The sequence below is a fragment of the Falco rusticolus genome, chromosome 6, assembly GCF_015220075.1.
Source record: "Falco rusticolus isolate bFalRus1 chromosome 6, bFalRus1.pri, whole genome shotgun sequence".
NCBI lineage: Eukaryota > Metazoa > Chordata > Aves > Falconiformes > Falconidae > Falco > Falco rusticolus.
In genome coordinates, this window is record NC_051192.1 from 93970 (window position 1) to 110975 (window position 17006).

A 17006-nucleotide genomic window follows, 5' to 3' on the forward strand; every position below is an offset into this window, starting at 1 on the left:
TGTAATGGTGTCCTGGTAGTATCTCTTAAACTGTTGGTCATCTTCCTGCCAACTAAATAATGTATTTAATAATTCGTCTCGTGTATATATATTAAAATGTGAATCACAGAAATACTGTTGCGTTTTCTTCCCAGAGCACTGTTTCTAATGACAAAAAGCAACTTCCAGCCTCCTAAATTAAAGGACAAAATGAAATGGCAAGTACCTTTCTGTTTCAGTAAATAATGTTTGTGTATTTCACTAGGCAATGGATTCTAATGTATACCACTTCATTTTACAGGTCAAATAGTTTCCATCATTTTGTGAAAATGGCACTTACAAAAAACCCTAAAAAAAGACCTACAGCTGAAAAGTTACTACAGGTATAAATTTATGTATGAGATTGATTTGAGTTATAAAATTAAAATATGCTTAATATGAGTGGTTAGAATATTAATATGGGTGTTTTCCTTCTATCTTTCAGCATCCTTTTGTTACCCAGCCATTAATCGGAGTCTTGCTATTGAACTTTTGGATAAAATGAATAATCCCTGATCATTCCACTACCATGATTTTGATGATGATGATCCTGAGGTAGGAATGTTTTAATGACAGAATCAAGTTAAGTTTTAGTTTGCCGCCAAAACTAAATGGTTGTGATTTATTGAGCCACAGGATATTTTGTGATCTGGAAATAGTCTCAAGGGTTGCTTTTACTTTCAGTTGCGCTGCACTATCACGTGTATACACACCAAATTCATTCTATCTGAGGGAGAGAAGCTCAAAGAGAAAGAGATGTGAATACTTAAAATTTTGTTTGTTGTTGGCCTTCAGCAATTTTGCAACAGTAAATGTGGACTACTTCTCCAGTCCTGAGTTCTGTCATGCATTCCTGCTTCTTCCTTTTATTTGTGGAATTACCTTTCTATTAATCCTCAAAGCATTCATAACAATCTTTTTATGCCTCTGTAGAACTTGTTCTTTTGTTCCTAATTTACTTTCTTATAAGAAGAGGGAAATGATTCTTTCGTTGTTTTTGTCAAATGGATTGCTGCATGTTTCTTGCAGATTATTTTTTCTGTCTTGAAATTATCTGAAACTTAATTTCACTTATGGTTTTGTCAAAGGCAATGCTTCTGATTTTCTTCTTTAACAGCTGGGGAAAAATTGCATGCTTATGTAAGATGATAAACAGTGCAGGACTGAAGTGTTTCATAAATAAGAAAACACATTCTGTTATTGCATCCTGCCTTTGTACTTATCCTGTATGTTAGTGAAGACTTTCCAAATGTTTACAGTTTCCATAACTGGTGGCTTTGGGAGGAAAAAAATTAATCCTTTTGAAGCAAATGCCATTGATTCATTAACTGCATACTTGTGTTTCACTTTTTATGGATAAACTAGTCTAAAAATTACTTCAAAGGAAAATAAGCTTAAAAGAAGCACCTACTTTAAGATCCTAATATTCAGATTTTACAGCTTAAATGAGTTTTTACCTTCTGAAACAGCAAAGACAAGTTGACATGCACCAAGTCTATTTTCCTTAGAAGCTGAAATAAATGTGGAAAGCAGCCAAAGTGAAATAGATCTTTTTTGTATTGTAGAATGCAATGTTTACATTATTTCCTAAATGGGAGGGAAGGAGAGCAGAAGGCCTAAGGATGGAGCAGTTGGTACTTCTAAAAGCGAGTGCAAATAGTGGAGCACACTTAGTAAATTTTTCTCTTGAAAAATATTTAGGGAAGTTGAACACACAAGAAAAGCTTTAACGTGGTTGACTTTTATGTCAGCGTTAAGAGAAAGATACCTGATTCCTGATGGAGACAGCCCTGAGGAACTCATATCTTCTCACCATAAGCGCTACAGATCAGGTGTCCTTTAGCTCTTTGTCTGATCAGTGATGATAGAGAGCTCTGAGGCCTGTTAAAGCAATGTTTCTGTAGAAGCCAGAAAATCAAAGCTTTCATAAGCTGTAATAAGAAGAAAGGTAGCTGTTTTCAGCATGCTCCCTCTGAGTGATCAGAGCAGCTTGCCCTGTGAGTCTTCCCTGCTTTCCTGGACATTGTACTGAAACCCTGATGTGCCGTTCCCCTGCGTCACTGGTATCTCTTTTCAGTAAGTATCTTCATTTTGGGCCAGTCATGTGGAGGATCTTCTCCCCTCCCATACAGATGTCACTTCAGTACACGTTTATTGGTAGTTACTTGTAGCTTTCAACATAGCATTCACTCTTTTATGTCCCTTCTGACTTAGCATGAAGAAGGCTCTTCTGTTGTCTAGTGTATTACTTATTGGTTATCCCATAATGAAGTGTTGGTACCAGGGGAAAACTATTACTCTGGGGAGAAAATGAAGAGAAAATAATCTCGCAACAGTAATTAGAGAAAATGTGTATTTTCATAATTTATAAAGGAGCTAGACTGGCTGAGAGTATGGAGGACAAGTAAGCTGCTTCCTTATCTTTTGGTATGCATTTTTTCAGGTGTTAGTTCATTTGTTGTTTGTCTACGTTGCTGAGAGTGTTCTGCTGAATTCATGGTCTTCTGTGCTAGGTGCAACGATACTTCTCCGTCATAGTTCATCACATGGCCTTGAGCTCTTCAGTGAGCTTCAAACACTATTACGTGCCGCGCCGGATCATTTTCATTGGATAGACAACTTAAGATGTCTCTTCTCATTTCTCCCCTAACCATATTGCCAGATAATTTTCCACTGAGGCTTTTAATCCACCTGCAAAATGAGATTAATAGTGACACTTGGGGAAACTTTATTTTATTATAAATGAGCCTAGATCCCACCCTTGTGAATAAAGCAGGTGATAATGATGCATGTATCCAATGCCTGAGCAAGGCCTGTGTTTCAGGTGAAGAATCCTGCCACAGGCAAAGCAGTTGTTGGGGTATTGAGGAATATACCAAAGAGAGTAAGAAGGGTACTTGCTCCTTTATACGTGGTTGAACTTGCTCCAGTACCTGTGTGCTCACAGAGGTAGCTGGAGGTGTTAATCCGAATTTGGGGATTGACCACTCCTACACTTGTGGCAATCACATGAACACATGCATCAAATACTGAAAAAAAGAAATATAACATGGTACAAACAACACTGGTGAGAATCTTGAGCTTCATACCTGGTTTCCAGTTGGTTTGGAGTTTTGGTTGTTTGGTGGGGGAGGGGACAGAGGTGTTTGTGTTTTGGAGCTTTTTAGTGGTTGTCTTTTTTTTGAAGGCTAGAGAGGTTTTCTGTCCATCAGTGGTCTTTGAAGGCAAGTCTGTGCCCACTATGATGACAGCTGTTCACCTGGCCTTGTGCTGCTTTTATGGGGATGCTGTCTGTTGGTGCTTGGGTAGTCTGCAGAATTGTGTGGGTGAGGTGGGGCTTAAGATGTGAATTTGCTGCCTCTTTGAGGAGTGCCATACTACATCTTTAAATGGTTCTGAACTCAGACAAAGGTGAGATCTTTAATGTGTAAAAACAAAACTTAAATCATGCAAGCAGATTATTTGGGTGTAATCAGAGAGCTGTCCCTTTAATACAGTTGTTACTCATTTGGCAACAATATATTTTTCTCTACCCTAACTCATGGAGGACATAATTTGGTTTCTCATTCAGACAAAGACAGGATTTCCATTTGGGATACTGCTTTCACTCCCTTAAGAATAAACTTTTGGAGATGTTGGCAACTGCATGTTTGCATTTCTGTGACAGTGACACTCATGATGGATGTGATGATATTAGCTGAAAAGGTTGCAAAGAGGAAAGTGCTTATTTTATCCTTAGCACACTGTGTTAAGTTAACATACATTCCTTTGTCCTCTTGTGTAGCTCAGATGTCGGCTGTTTGTATGAGTTTCTTCTCAGCGTAGGTCTTCCAAGGTGACTTGAGGACTTTGTCCTCATGACTGAGAGGTGAGGATTTGACTCCTTCCAGTAATTCTGTGGTCGTGGAGAAGGTGGTGTGAGGGCAGGTTCTGCCTGTTAAGCAGTAGAAGCATCTGTGCCAGGATGTGAGGAACTCGCACATACCACTGCAAAGGCAAAAATACCTCCTGCCCTCACTAAGGTCAGGCTCCTTCCTGGTGCTGGCATTACAGATGCACGTGCATCATGTGGAAGTGGGCAATGCCTCTTAACAAAAGATTATAAATAAGCAACCTTTTAGCACTTAGTGTGTTTGAAATACTGAAGTAGAAAACTGGATCAGACATTGAAACACATCCTGGCCTGTAGCAAACTGTTTTTAAAGCTTGAAAAAATGCACAATAGACAAACAGGAACTGAGGAAGGGCAGGATTGGCATAAGTTACAAGAAACGAAAAACTGCCTGTGAGAGATGTGGGGGAAAACACATATCTGCAATCTGTAAGTCTCTTCAGTTGCAAAAAAACTCCAAGGTGAACATAAATGGGAGGTGAAACACGGTAAATGTATGTGTTGGATCGCAATACAAAGCAAAGAGGTGGTGTGCAATGAAAAGAGGAGAAGGGAGATAATGCTGTGGGATATTTCAGGGGTAAACAGTATTGCTAAGCTATTAATGACTCTTTGTGATAGTACAGCAGGTGATGTTCTCATCGCTTCGTAGTTGAAAGTTGCCAAGTGAAGATTATAATTTAATATATATAAAAGCAAAGCTAACATACCAGCATATCAAATTTCTGATGCTATTGTGTCAGATTGCTTTAATTAAAAATCGTTTTACTGCCACATATTCAACACAGAAACATAATGGACATGCACTTTTCAGAGCTTGCTTGGGTTAACAGCATGGAGGATGAACTTCAGGGGAAAAAAAAAAGTAAGTTTTCAACACAGAGGACATACTGAGAGCACACTGTTAGGATTTATGTTGCTAACTTTGGGACCTGATTGTATACAGCAGTGAAACGGTCTTGTACTCTTGTTAACAAACCTTAAGTTACAGTTTCTAAGACACCTGCAGTAGTAGGTCTAGAAAGAAGAGAGAAAGTCCAGCAGGAGCAAAGAAAAGGAAGCCAAGTCTAAAAGCTCATGACACTTCATCTTGTTGAGAAGTAAATAGAAATTCAGGGGAAAAACCAGAAGTGGAACATAAACATGAAGGAGAATTTGTAGAAATGATGGTATCACACAAGAGTACCAGGAATAATCCCCTCTATTCAGCTCTGAAAACTTCAAGCTAACTTGTCATTATTTAAAGAAACTAACTGATGACTTCTTAGGAATCAGTTTAGGTTAGAAGCTGGGAAAATGATTGAGATATCTAAATGAACGAAATGTTGCCAGTAAGTCACATTTAGTCTTACTGCTTATTTTGGAAACTACCAGTACCCTTAAACTGAAAGGTGTAAAAAGGAAATGTTATCTGAGCAAAGACAAATGTGGACCAGCATTGTCTTTATTTGCTCAGATCTGGTGTTTTAAAAAACCTTATCTTGAAGTTTAAGACGCTCCAAATAATTCTGACTTCAATGTAAAATAAAATGCATGCAATCTTTATTTTTAGCTTCAGTTTGATTTCTTTCTTTCTTTTTTGATATTATGTTAAACAAATCTGCTAAAAACTAAGTACACAATACCAGGTTTCAAGTGAGTATATTTTGGTATTAAAGTATTTTATTTTTCTCTTCTAGCCTCTTGTAGTGCCTCATAGAATTCATTCGACAAGTAGAAATGTGAGAGAAGAAAAGACACGCTCTGAAATAAACTGTAAGCATGTGTAATATGACAACATGAAATATTGTTTAATCATTAATATTCACTTATTTCAACTGTTATTCTGGGTATCTGACATATATAGAGACATTTTAGTGATACATAGGAAAATAAAAACTTATGCCATTTCACTTACGGTTCTAGATGACTGTGCCAAAGAAAGATTAGTGTAAAATGTTTGAATACACCGTTTGTCAGCACTTCAGCAGATCTCACTGTTGCTTCATCTTAATTGAACAGGATGCGACCTAAGCTTTCCTGACAGCTCATTGGTATAGCTTCATACGGTATTCCAGCAAGGATATTTGGAGTGATGCCAGATTCTGCTGAATGACAGAGGAAGATGTTGATTTTTCTTCCTCAATTTAGTATCTTGTTGTAGTTTTTGCTTTTGAATTGGAAGAGTCACGGGAAAGGAGGGGATTGATCACTGGCCATTAAAAGTAGACTCCGTCCCCCAAATTGTAATCATTCTTTTGCTTGAATTAAATCAGAGCAATACTTGGAGCTTTTTGACTAGTTGTCTTGCCTTAGGCTAAAATTGAGGAGAGGAGTGTTAAAGAGTATCTGCCAAAGAGGTGTCCAAGAAGATCCGATTAGCTCTCTCCAGGCTTCATTCAAGGCTCTTTAGTGCTAGTGAATCTCCCAAAACAACTGATCCAAGAGTGAGTTCACACAATAGATGTGTTTTTTCTATAAATTATAGCTGTATTGGGCTTCTGAAGAGGGTGCTTCACTACCCTATTTGCCAAATGGTTTTCCTGATTCTTCCGGTGAGTAGGTGAGGCAGATGATGATTGTGCTGCCTTTGTGATGCAAGAGTACTTTGTGTCCTGTTAGTTTCTACCAAATGGGGTATGTCCGTGTGTCAGAAGTTTCCATCAGTGGGGATATTATATGCTTATTAAACTGGATTTTTTTTTGTTAGACAAAAATTAGCTCCAATGACTAACTATAGTCCAACTTAAATTCTTGTTTTCTTTTTCTCCTTTTTAGTTGGTCAAGTAAAATTCGATCCACCCTTGAGGAAAGAGACAGAGCCACATCATGAATTTGTGAGTAATAAGCAGCACCAGCTATGCTCTGCACATTGATCCCTGCAAATATCTGTGGACAAGAAATCCAGGATGTGTAGCATACTCCCTTAGTGCCACTGAACTTGGTAGTAATTTTCCTGACGAGTCGTGACATATTGGTCCCGAACTTTTTGGTGCATTACACTATATGCAGCAAGACCCCTATTCGTGGCCTCTGCCAGGTGTGATGTATGTGCTAAGCAACAGCCCTTTGTTTTGTGGATTTCCTCTATCCTTTATACCTCATTGCCAAGTATGTCATTCCCTTTATTTATAGACTTGGTTTTTTTAATTGTAAAATTACTGTGTGTATTCAAATGTTTCTCTCCCTATTGAGAATGATTGATAATGGAAATAATACAATTGAGAGCCTGGGAAAGAGGTATGATGCATTTTAAAAGAAAACTGGAGGTTTTTGGGGTTGCTCTTTCCCCATGCAAACAATCTTTCTGTGGCCCTGCATCAAACCTGAGCCATGCTGAATCTGGAAGTTGACATACTCTGTGGAGGTGTATTGCCAATGTTTTCTTCCTATGGACTTGGCAGTACAAGGGATATGAGAACTCAGGCAGTGAGGGAAAAGGTGTCTGTGCTGTCTCACACATGATTGCAGTAGCTTCTATGGAGACTGTTGCTTTCCACATTGGTGCACCTGGGCAGTTTCTTCACATTCCTGGATAAGACACCCCTTTGGTTCCTCAGTGCAGACTTCTATGTTCTCTGTTTTTCTAAGGTGGGTGTTAAGGTGAAAAAGTTGGCTTGGTACATAGGTGGGAGGGACATTGCCTTTGCTCTGAGCTGGTTTGGGGAAGGGCGTGTACCTAGGAATGCACTTCCTGTTGTATACTCTACAAACCATGTGTGAGTGGGATTTCTGATGCAGATTTCCTTGTATGGCTCTGTAGTTGTACTAAAATCTCCTTTCCCATATCTTGTCCTTTGGTAGCGGGTCAGCTGGCACTGGGTGTATGAGCGTGTGTATAATCTTGCTCTTCCTCAGCAACTGGCTGGACAGGTAGTCTGCAGTTTCTGGTGACTGAGATGGAGGAGAATAGTTTGCCAAACCACATGTAGGACTTAGGCAATTATTTCAGATATGTTACATAGACCTTGACATAACTGCATAAGCCATCATTTAGAAGCCCTGGTTATACAAATATTTATTGAATATGGTAGTAAAGGCATAGTGTTTCTACCATAAACCTGTCAGTTAACTCAAGATGATTATTTAATTCTAAGTTACCCTGGCTTTGCTTCCCTGTTGCATTGTCTGGATTATAAAGAAAATAGAATAGGTAGCATTGTGTAGTTCAAATATAATGCTTTTGCTCCTTAAGAATTTTATTTATTTATACACACACAAAATTATAATTGCAAAAAAGTGCTAATGGAGAAGCTCAAGTTTTAAAAATACTTTTTCCATTTCTTTCTTGTTTTTTCAGTCACTGACGATACAAATCAGATATTAGACAACTTCATGGAGCAGAGAGGTGTTTTTATTGCACCATAGGAACCAAAGTTGCTGAACTGGGGAGAGAGATTTTCTGCAGGGATTAAAGCACAACTTTTGAGAGCACTTCTTTGGCAGGTGTTGTCAGGAGGGTGGAATTGAGCCTTTTCCTACCTTGTGCATTAGCAGTAGGAACCTCTGGACTTGGGAATCTCGGAAGCTCTTGCTGCTCCAAGAAGGAGCTTGAAAGATCCAGATTAATTCTGTTGATAAGAAAAACTTAGTACTGTCTATTTCTGTCAGAGTTTGCATATTTGAAACCTGTCCAAAGAACTTGCCTCATCTCCCTGTCTGTAAGGAAGACCTATAACTGCTAGTTTGGATCTTTCTGAAGAGGGAAATGAACTGCTGCACTGCTCATATCAGAATGAAGCACGCAGACCTGGTGTGTCCTTTCCAGATTAAGCAGAGCTGTTATTTTGAAAATGATAATGTTGGGTCTAGAGACCAAAGATGGAAAAAAACATACTTTGTCATTAGATGTAGAACTAATGGACAATTTAAATTGGCGTGTCTAATCAAAGAATGGATGCTCTAGCAGAGCCTTAGCACAAAATAGGCTGAGGGAGAAGTTCATAAGTCTCCACGCTCTGGCAGAGAAAGTCTTTTAAATGGAAGTGGGAGCAAGAGATGCCTGTCTCTTTCTCCAGCATTAACAGTGTGGATACCTTTTGATTAAAGCAGTTCTTTTGACCCTTTTGCTTCTATCTCACTAAAGCATGCTTGAATTTTATGCTCATTTACTCATGGGTATGAATGTGCAAGCAGAAAGACTGGACTACTGCAGCATGATGAGTTGTTTTTGGTGGGGCCCTGAGATGTTAAACTGGTACATACTTGCCTCTTACTGAGGCAGTTTGTCACCCATTACCACAGCTCAGGTGATGAACGATAATGCAATGTTTTGGTGTGATTTGGTAGTGGTTTTGTAACGTGACCAAACCCTTAGTTGTGTTTTACCCCTGTCCCCAGAACTGTCTTAACATGATTTGAGTTTCAACTAACAAGTTTTTTTTAAGTAAGAAAATTTCCCTTTATGTGTACCTGGCTTTCAGTCACAATGTAAATAACTTGAGTTTCTTGATCTCTGTCTAATGAACAGCCTGACAGTAGCGATTTTTTGGACAGTTCAGAAGAAATATACTACACTGCAAGATCTAACCTGGTATTTTTCATCTTATGCCTTTCTTTGTCAGTGTTAGTTTTGTGTGTGTGTTTTCTTCTTCAAAGCTCATGTTTTGTCTTGTTGGTGTACTGGTGTTTTCATGTGTGCAAAAGCCATTCAGTATAAGGATTAGTCTATATGTGTATTTCTGTAATGTAGGAAGGAATTATTAGTGTGTGCAGTATTGAAAGTATTTAAACTGTATTCATGTTTAGTTGAATCACTTTTGTAGAAGGGGCATAGTATTATTATGCACTCACTCTGATTTCTTTAACTGTCTTATGTTGCATAACTTGTTAATTTTTTTAGAGGTTGATTAAAAATAGAAGAGACATTCCCTTGATATCTTTGCCTGGTAGTTCCTTTAAATAGTCCCATGAAAGACTATAAAATTATATAAATATAAGTCTCTGAATTCTCCAGATGGTAATTATGTTACAGAATGAATATACACTTAATACAAATAACAGAAAGTGGGGTCATAAGTGTTTTCAAGGCATTTGGCATAGTTTATAGCCTGATAAATTCTTCTAAGTTTTCTCCTACTGCATACTAAAAAATTTGGTTTTAACATTACAGTGTAGGAATTACTCTAGAAAGTGAGTTTTCTTTGCTCTTTAGGCACTGTGTGGTTAGAAAAGTAATGCTTTTAAATCTTGGACATCTTCATATACTGTTGAAAAATAAGGAAGAAATGTTCTGTACTAGATGAAGAACGTTAGTCTGCTAACTTTGATTTGTGAGACATTTAATATAAGTGCACTGAGGGGAAAATGGAAAATGGGTGTTGGAATGTCTTTTTTTGGATTTTTTTGTTTGCTTGTTTTGGCATCAGTTGGCTTGGTTTGATTTGAATTTGCCAATACTGTAGTTACAGAGAGCTTGGACTGTCTTCCCTGTTCTTGGAAGGAACTTCCTGTATTGCTTTATTATAAAAATGTTGCACAAATTGTTTTGAGATCAGTACTTTAGATTTCTCTGTATGTGGTGAAACATTTTCATCCTGTGCAGTTGCTCTGGTTTTGGGAGTGTGGTTTTAGTTTTTCAATTTGGTTTGATTTTGGTTTTGTCTTTTTAGTTTATTAATTTTAAAAATGTCTGTTTCAGGTTGCTTTGTGTTGTTGCATGTCTTGCTAGCCTAATATCTGCAGGTCTAAGACAAATGAGAACATGACTCTTTACTGGACTGTCCTTTTCCATCCATGGCAGCTTATGTAGTTACCATGCATGTTACCTTTTTAAAATTTGTCACCTATGATGTGGTTACCCTTAAAAATTATTCCTCTCCTTTGCTTCTTCCCTCTCCTTCCACCTCTCTGCTCCTGAAACAACTACCTGGATGCACCAGAAAAATGGAGAAATTCAGTACGGGTCTTGTTTGCAGGGAAAATTCAGTGTCCAAGCCCCCCTTCATGCAAATGGACAAGATAGTACTTCTCTTTAATCTTCTACAAATATACCTCATATCTAAATAAATAACAGAATATTTTGCTCTAGGTACAAGGCTCTCTTTTTCAGGATAGAGCTTTTTTACTTCTTCTGCAACTTGACAACAAGTTTCTCAGTAACATAGTGGATACTTTCCATCATTTGAAATTTTCTTGCACGTGTTCCTTCCTGACATTTTTTTTTGTTCCTCGTGTTCCTATTCTGGTCATTGTGCTGTGTTTTGGTGCTTGTTTTCTGATAATCTCCTTTGCCTCAGGAGCTGCAGAAGTATGCTGGACTCAAAAAAGACATTAAAAAAAAAGTGTCTTACCTTATGTGCACGTTAGACTTTACATAGGGTACAAAAGGTAGACCTCAAACAAAGGCTTCTCCCATGTTTTTCACTGTCTTCCTGTGTACTTTAAAAGCAGTTGTTTGGATACAGACTCAAATAAGTGGGAGAGCTGAGCATTGCATTTCCAGTGAGTAAATGGTTTAAATCAAAGTAATCTTCTCTAAAATACGTACACCTTTGTTCTAGAACAATTTTAAAATGTTATGCTGTTGATCCTCGGAGAAGCACCTGAAAATCCAGTGGCTAACATTGTGTTGTGACAGCCACCATGATGGCAGTCTTGGGAGTCTATGTGAGTTGACACAGAAGGACCAAATTTCTGTCAGTTGAAGTGTTTTTGCTGTACTTAAGCGTATGTTCAGAAGTAGTCTTGAGTATATATGACATCCTGAGGAAGAACATGCAACTCCTGCCAGGGTTTTTTTCCCACCAGGTCAGTTCCCCATTTGGGTTCCCTGTGTGGCATTGCAAATGGCTGTGTCAGTATGGTGGAGGGAGATGCATGGAGTAGAGAGGAGCCAGGAGTAAGGGCTGTTAAATCCAGCTTCTGCAGAGCTGTTGCTGTGTATGTAACTGTGTCCATCTCTCAAAGGTGATGTGTTGTAGGTATGAGTGGTGGGGTCTGGGAACATTTCTGGGAAACTGAGCTTACTGTGTTCTGATTCAAAACAAAAGGTCATGTTGGGCAAATAAATGTTTTTGTTTGGGTTATCTTCATCTGCAATGAAGTATTGTGGCAAAAACTTTTTTCCCTTTCATAGTGAGCAGAAAAATATTTCTGGTTCATATAGACTGAGCTGCATACCTTGTTAAGTTATAAAATACCATCAGAGGTCCCCCAAAAAAGATGAGGTATGAAGGCACCCCTGGAGATCTCTAGCCTACTCCTGCTTAAAACAGGGGCAACTTCTAAGCTAGATCCAGAGATTACTTTGGGCTTGTCCAGTTGAAGTTTCTCAGGATGGAGACAACCGAGCATCTCTAGGCCCTGTCCCAGAGCTGTGCTGCTCCCGCGGGAGGGAGTTGATTGCTTATGGCCAAATGGCATTTGTTCCTGGTGCCTCTGGTGCTTTCGCTGTGCACCTGAGAAGAGTCTAGCTCTGTCTTCTCTACATCGTGCTGTGGGATAGCTGAAGACAGCAGTTACTTTGTCCAGGCTACAAAAGCTCTGTTCTTTCAGCCTTTCCTATTGTGCCATTTATTCTATCACTTGAACAATCTTTGTGGCCTTCTGCTGGCTTCCCTCCAGTCTGTCAATGTCTTTTTCCTGGGAAGCCCAGAACTGGACACCACGTGTGGGTGTGGCCTTCCATGTGCCAAATAGAGGTGATAACCCCCTCTGGCTTCACTGTGCTTGGCCTTTTCTGCAGTTGCCCTTCCTGCCCCCAGCCACCTTGGTCTGTCCTAGCTGCAGGACTTGTCGGTTGGCTATGTTAAACCTCATGGGGCTTTGTTGTCTACTCCTCCAGCTTATTGAGGGAGCTGACTAGCAGCCCACTCTTTTCCGTTTGTGTGTGTGGTTTTGTTTGGTTTTTTGGGGGCTGATTTTTTTTTTTTAATTAGCAAGTGGTCTCATAATAATGTTGGCCAGCTTCCTTAGCAACTTGAATGCGTTCCACCTGGTCCCAGTCTGCATCATACTAACTGATTTGTAACACCATAGCCAGTGATTTTCTTTTTCTTTGTATTAGGGGAGAAATTTAATGTTTCCACTTTAATTTAGTCCGGAATATTCAACACACAGTGAAAAGTGTTAAATTCTACTGGTTTGGAAAGTTACAAAGGAGTTGAACAGAACTTGGATTTGATATCTCAGCTTCCAACCTACAGTTATTTTTCAGTTGTTAGGAATTCATTTTAGACTACTTTAGCAAGGAATTCAGTAAGGGTTTTGCAGTTACTATGCGATCTGCACTGTTGTATTTGCCAGATGCTTTTGTACATTTGGTTGGTCCTGTTTAAATGATTTGGTCATGATTGGTGTTTGTTTTGTTTTGTCTTATAAATATATTCTGGGCTTAATAATTTGTAGTAGGTTTCAGTAACAGTTAATGTTTCAGCATACAGCATAGCTATTCTGTGTTAGTTAATTATTTCTGATAGGAAAACTAAAATACTGGTAGGAAAGGATTGAACTGAAGAAGTCAATGTAGGTAATGGAGAACTTTGCCCAGAAGCCTTTCGTTCATTTTAAGTCATTTTTCTCCTCACTACGTGAGCATACATACACTCTTCCTTTTGTTACAAGCTGTGAAGACTCCTATCCAAGTAGTTGCCATATGTTTTAGAATTAGGTTAGCTATCAGTGCTGAATTTCAGAGAGTCTTCGTGTTTCATTCAGCTGTAGGTAACAAAACAAGTGGAAAGGGGGAAGAAAGTGCCAAAGGGTTTAGAATGCTGGTTTTGCTCTTTCTTTTCCTTCCTTGTATTTTTGGGTATTTTCTGCCTTGGCAACAGTAATTGAGCAAATGAGATGTTCAATCCCATCACTAGAAGGCAGTTTGAAAGTGCTGCATACAATTGCCTGTTGCATTGAGGCCTTACTGTAGCTAGTTAGGGTAGTGATGTTCCATTATATGGGTATGAAATAGCGCTGTTTGTGCCAAGTGGACATCCACAGATAAAATGCATAGAAAAAATTAAATACAAGGGAAAAGTGGAACAATGGTTGTGTAGCACCGATGCACAGTAAAACCATAGTCAGTCACCAAGAAAGAATTATATTTAGCATGTTTTAAAAAATATACCTATAACTTGCTATTTCTGTTGTGCTAAGCTATCCAAAAGAAGTTCAAGAATGCACTTTTTAATGAAAAAAAAGGCATTAAAAATATAGGATATGCATTAGGCAGTATGACTCTTCCGTAAAATTAGCATCCTGTTTTACAAAGCAGTGTGATAAGTATTGCTTAATCTTTTTACTGAGAAAGAGGTCTGTATGTGCCGCCTTGTTTGATATGTTAGTAGTCCAAAGGTGATTTGTATTCTTCGAAATTCAGAGTTACTACCCCAGCGCTTTGTGGATTTAAAGTCTTGATGTTGCCACTTCAAATGATTTTGTTTCTCACTAGATTTCAGGAACAGAAAGTGTAGGAAGTAACTGTGAATTGCTGATTCACTGTATACATTAAGTTTTGGGTTTTGAAGGACTGAACACCTAAAAAATTCCAGTACAGCTCAGCCCTACAGAACAAATTAGGAACATAAGACTGGTCAAAGGTACAGTAATTAATTAATTGGGAAATTCTTCAGAAAATAAATAGCCGGTTTTGAAATTGAAACTGCAGGAGGTATAGTAGATTTGATCACTCCTGGGGAATTTGTTTTATAGCACGGCCTTACCACCAAATTTGACTTTGTTTTGAGGAAATCTTTATGCTGTTTCTAGTCATTGATTACTTTGTATATGTGATTTATCTGAAGGTGTGATTTACCTTTCTACACGACTTCTTAATTGATTATTATGCAGGCTGTTGAGAAGAACTGGTAATTACTCTCCATATTACCTTTTTATCATTGCCAGCAAATAGCATTCTGTCTTGTACCCAGTTGTGTTGGTTCAGGAATGGGTTGTTGGTAACCTGAGGCTAAATGCAGAATAATCTGGGATTTCATCTTTGATTTAACACCAAGATTATTGACCCTTCTCATTCCTGTTGCCTGTAGATCTTGAGATTCTCTTGGAAAATATCTTGTCTAGTTGCTCAGATTTATTCAGTGTGAATGTTGTCTGATCTAAAAAGAATTTTATTTAACTAATCGGTTTTGTACGTATGTTAAAAGAAAATGCTAATGTAGACTCATAAAGTTGTTGGGTTACTTTAGGGATGCAGGAGAGCTTTTATTACATTTTTTTATTAAAGCTATTAACAGCTTTTACTAAGCCAGTTGTTGCACCATTTAGTAATTAGTGCTAATCTGTTCTTACCAGTGGGAATCCATAACTGATTAAGACTTCTGTTTTGTTGAAAAATACCTTTGTTTAGCTTTAAAAAAATCTAGTTATACTGGTTGTTCTGATAAAGTCTAACAGCTCACTGGAGGCTTTGCAGGATACATGCAGTATTTACTGATGTTTTTATATCTAGTATCTAGCTAGAAAGTTTATATATGGAATAGAGGGTACAAGAAAAAATGTGTTGTGCTTCTTAAAAGCTCTCTAGCCCAAAGTATTTATCTGTCAAGAGTGCAGAACAAGGAATTTCAGTAGCAGTGGATTGCTTCACCCCAAATGTGGGGTGAAAGCCAGCAATATTAAAGGGATTAGAAGAACACTAACAAGCTAGTTAAGGGGGGGGGGGGGGGGGGGGGGGGGGGGGGGGGGGGGGGGGGGGGGGGAAAGTATATCCAATTAGAATCATAGTCAAATAAATACTAATAGGCAGCACAATAGTAGACTGAATCAAAACAAAGCTTTTGTCTCTTTAAAGCATTGAAGTAATTCTGGCAGATGCAATTTTTCATTTAAAAAAATTAAGGCTAAAAACGTTTGGTGACAGATGAAGGCTCTTTACGTTTTATGGAGATTTGCCTGTTTTCTCTTACGAGCTTTCCTGTCATTGCTGACAATATATAGAGCCATGTATTGTACAGTGTGTAAATTAAAATGGGCAGATGTTTTAGCTCTGCCCAGCATGTGATCTTTCCCACTTCTGATCAGTGTGATTCTGCAATGTGTAGGCAAAACGTTTGTCACTTCAAGGTGAAAATCTCAGATTTCTTTATATTAATCTGGGGTTGTGTTTCTCAACAGCCTCCCAGTCTTTGTTCTGATGTCCTCTTATGTAGACTCACACAACCTGTTTAACCTCCTTGTTTATGAGTCTGGTGACATCTTATGTTTTAAGTCATGGTATTTTCTGCTCTAGAGCCTGAATCCTCAAAATACCTGTGCTTATGTGTGAAAGTTCTTGAGGTTGTATGGAAGTACTCATAGTAAAGAAAGCTAGATCTGTGTTTCTTTGTGGTGGACTGGAGTACATCAACTGGTGATGAGGACCAGCAGAAGGGGATTGCCAGGATAAGGTGACAGATGCTGGGGGGTGAGGAAGAGACTTGACATTGCAGAGGGCCTAGAGTGGCCTTTCTTGAGGGAAGGAGACTTGTTGAGCTTGTTTGGAGCAAGGAGCAGGAGGAATTGAGACCAGGGCATAGGAGGAGGATGAAACTTTGAAGCAGGAAGGTAAGGGTAGCAGAAGAGATCAAAGATGCCCATGACTGAGGCCTGACCCCTTTCATCTGCCACCTTGCAGGTCCCAGGTCACGTTCCTAGGGAGGAGCAAGCCAACCTTCCTCCCTGCCAGCACCAGGCTTTCTAGCTCCACAGACAGGTGTCTAGGGGGAAAGTCCGGTGGCCCCTGTGAGTCAGATCCATTGAAGTGGGTGGGAACTGGTGATTTTGGGGTTTCTTAATTTCTCTAGAAAAAAAGGTGTGTGATAAAGTTGGTGGAAAGATTGAAAAGTCAGTCTTTCCACAGTTCAGGAAATGCCACCACTGGGCTTGCCTTCACAATTTTTATTCAGCCCTGTGATCTATGCATTCTTTTACATCAAGTAATTATCTGTTACATTCTGTTTTTTCCACAATATCTCACTTGCCTTGGGAAAATATAGAAAGTCACTGAAGCAATCAATTACTGCTGACAGCTGTGGTAGAAACACCCATGTGGAGACTACTACTTAGCCTTACACAGCAGAACTCAGAGTGCAGTAAACAACTTGAACTCCTCGCCAAGCAGAAAATAATACACAGAGCTTTGTCTTAGAGTGATCGCCCTTCAGTCTGGAGCTGAAAGCTGCCG

At 38.8% G+C, this 17006-nt stretch overlaps 1 protein-coding gene and 1 long non-coding RNA gene across 2 annotated transcripts in view; one reads left to right on the forward strand and one right to left on the reverse strand.

Annotated features, from left to right (window-relative positions):
* Window positions 1–17006, forward strand: part of MAP4K3 (mitogen-activated protein kinase kinase kinase kinase 3) — an 84559-nt gene that overhangs the window by 30882 nt on the left and 36671 nt on the right. Inside the window, 7 exon segments of the mRNA XM_037390906.1 lie at window positions 135–197; window positions 281–362; window positions 464–479; window positions 482–573; window positions 5590–5665; window positions 6668–6726; window positions 9360–9422. Of these exon segments, the coding sequence (XP_037246803.1) occupies window positions 135–197; window positions 281–362; window positions 464–479; window positions 482–573; window positions 5590–5665; window positions 6668–6726; window positions 9360–9422 (451 nt within the window).
* On the reverse strand, window positions 3194–4686 carry LOC119149563. Its single transcript, XR_005104759.1, has 2 exons — window positions 4024–4686; window positions 3194–3972 (listed from the first exon to the last, which is right to left on the reverse strand). It is a non-coding gene; the product is annotated as an uncharacterized LOC119149563 (long non-coding RNA).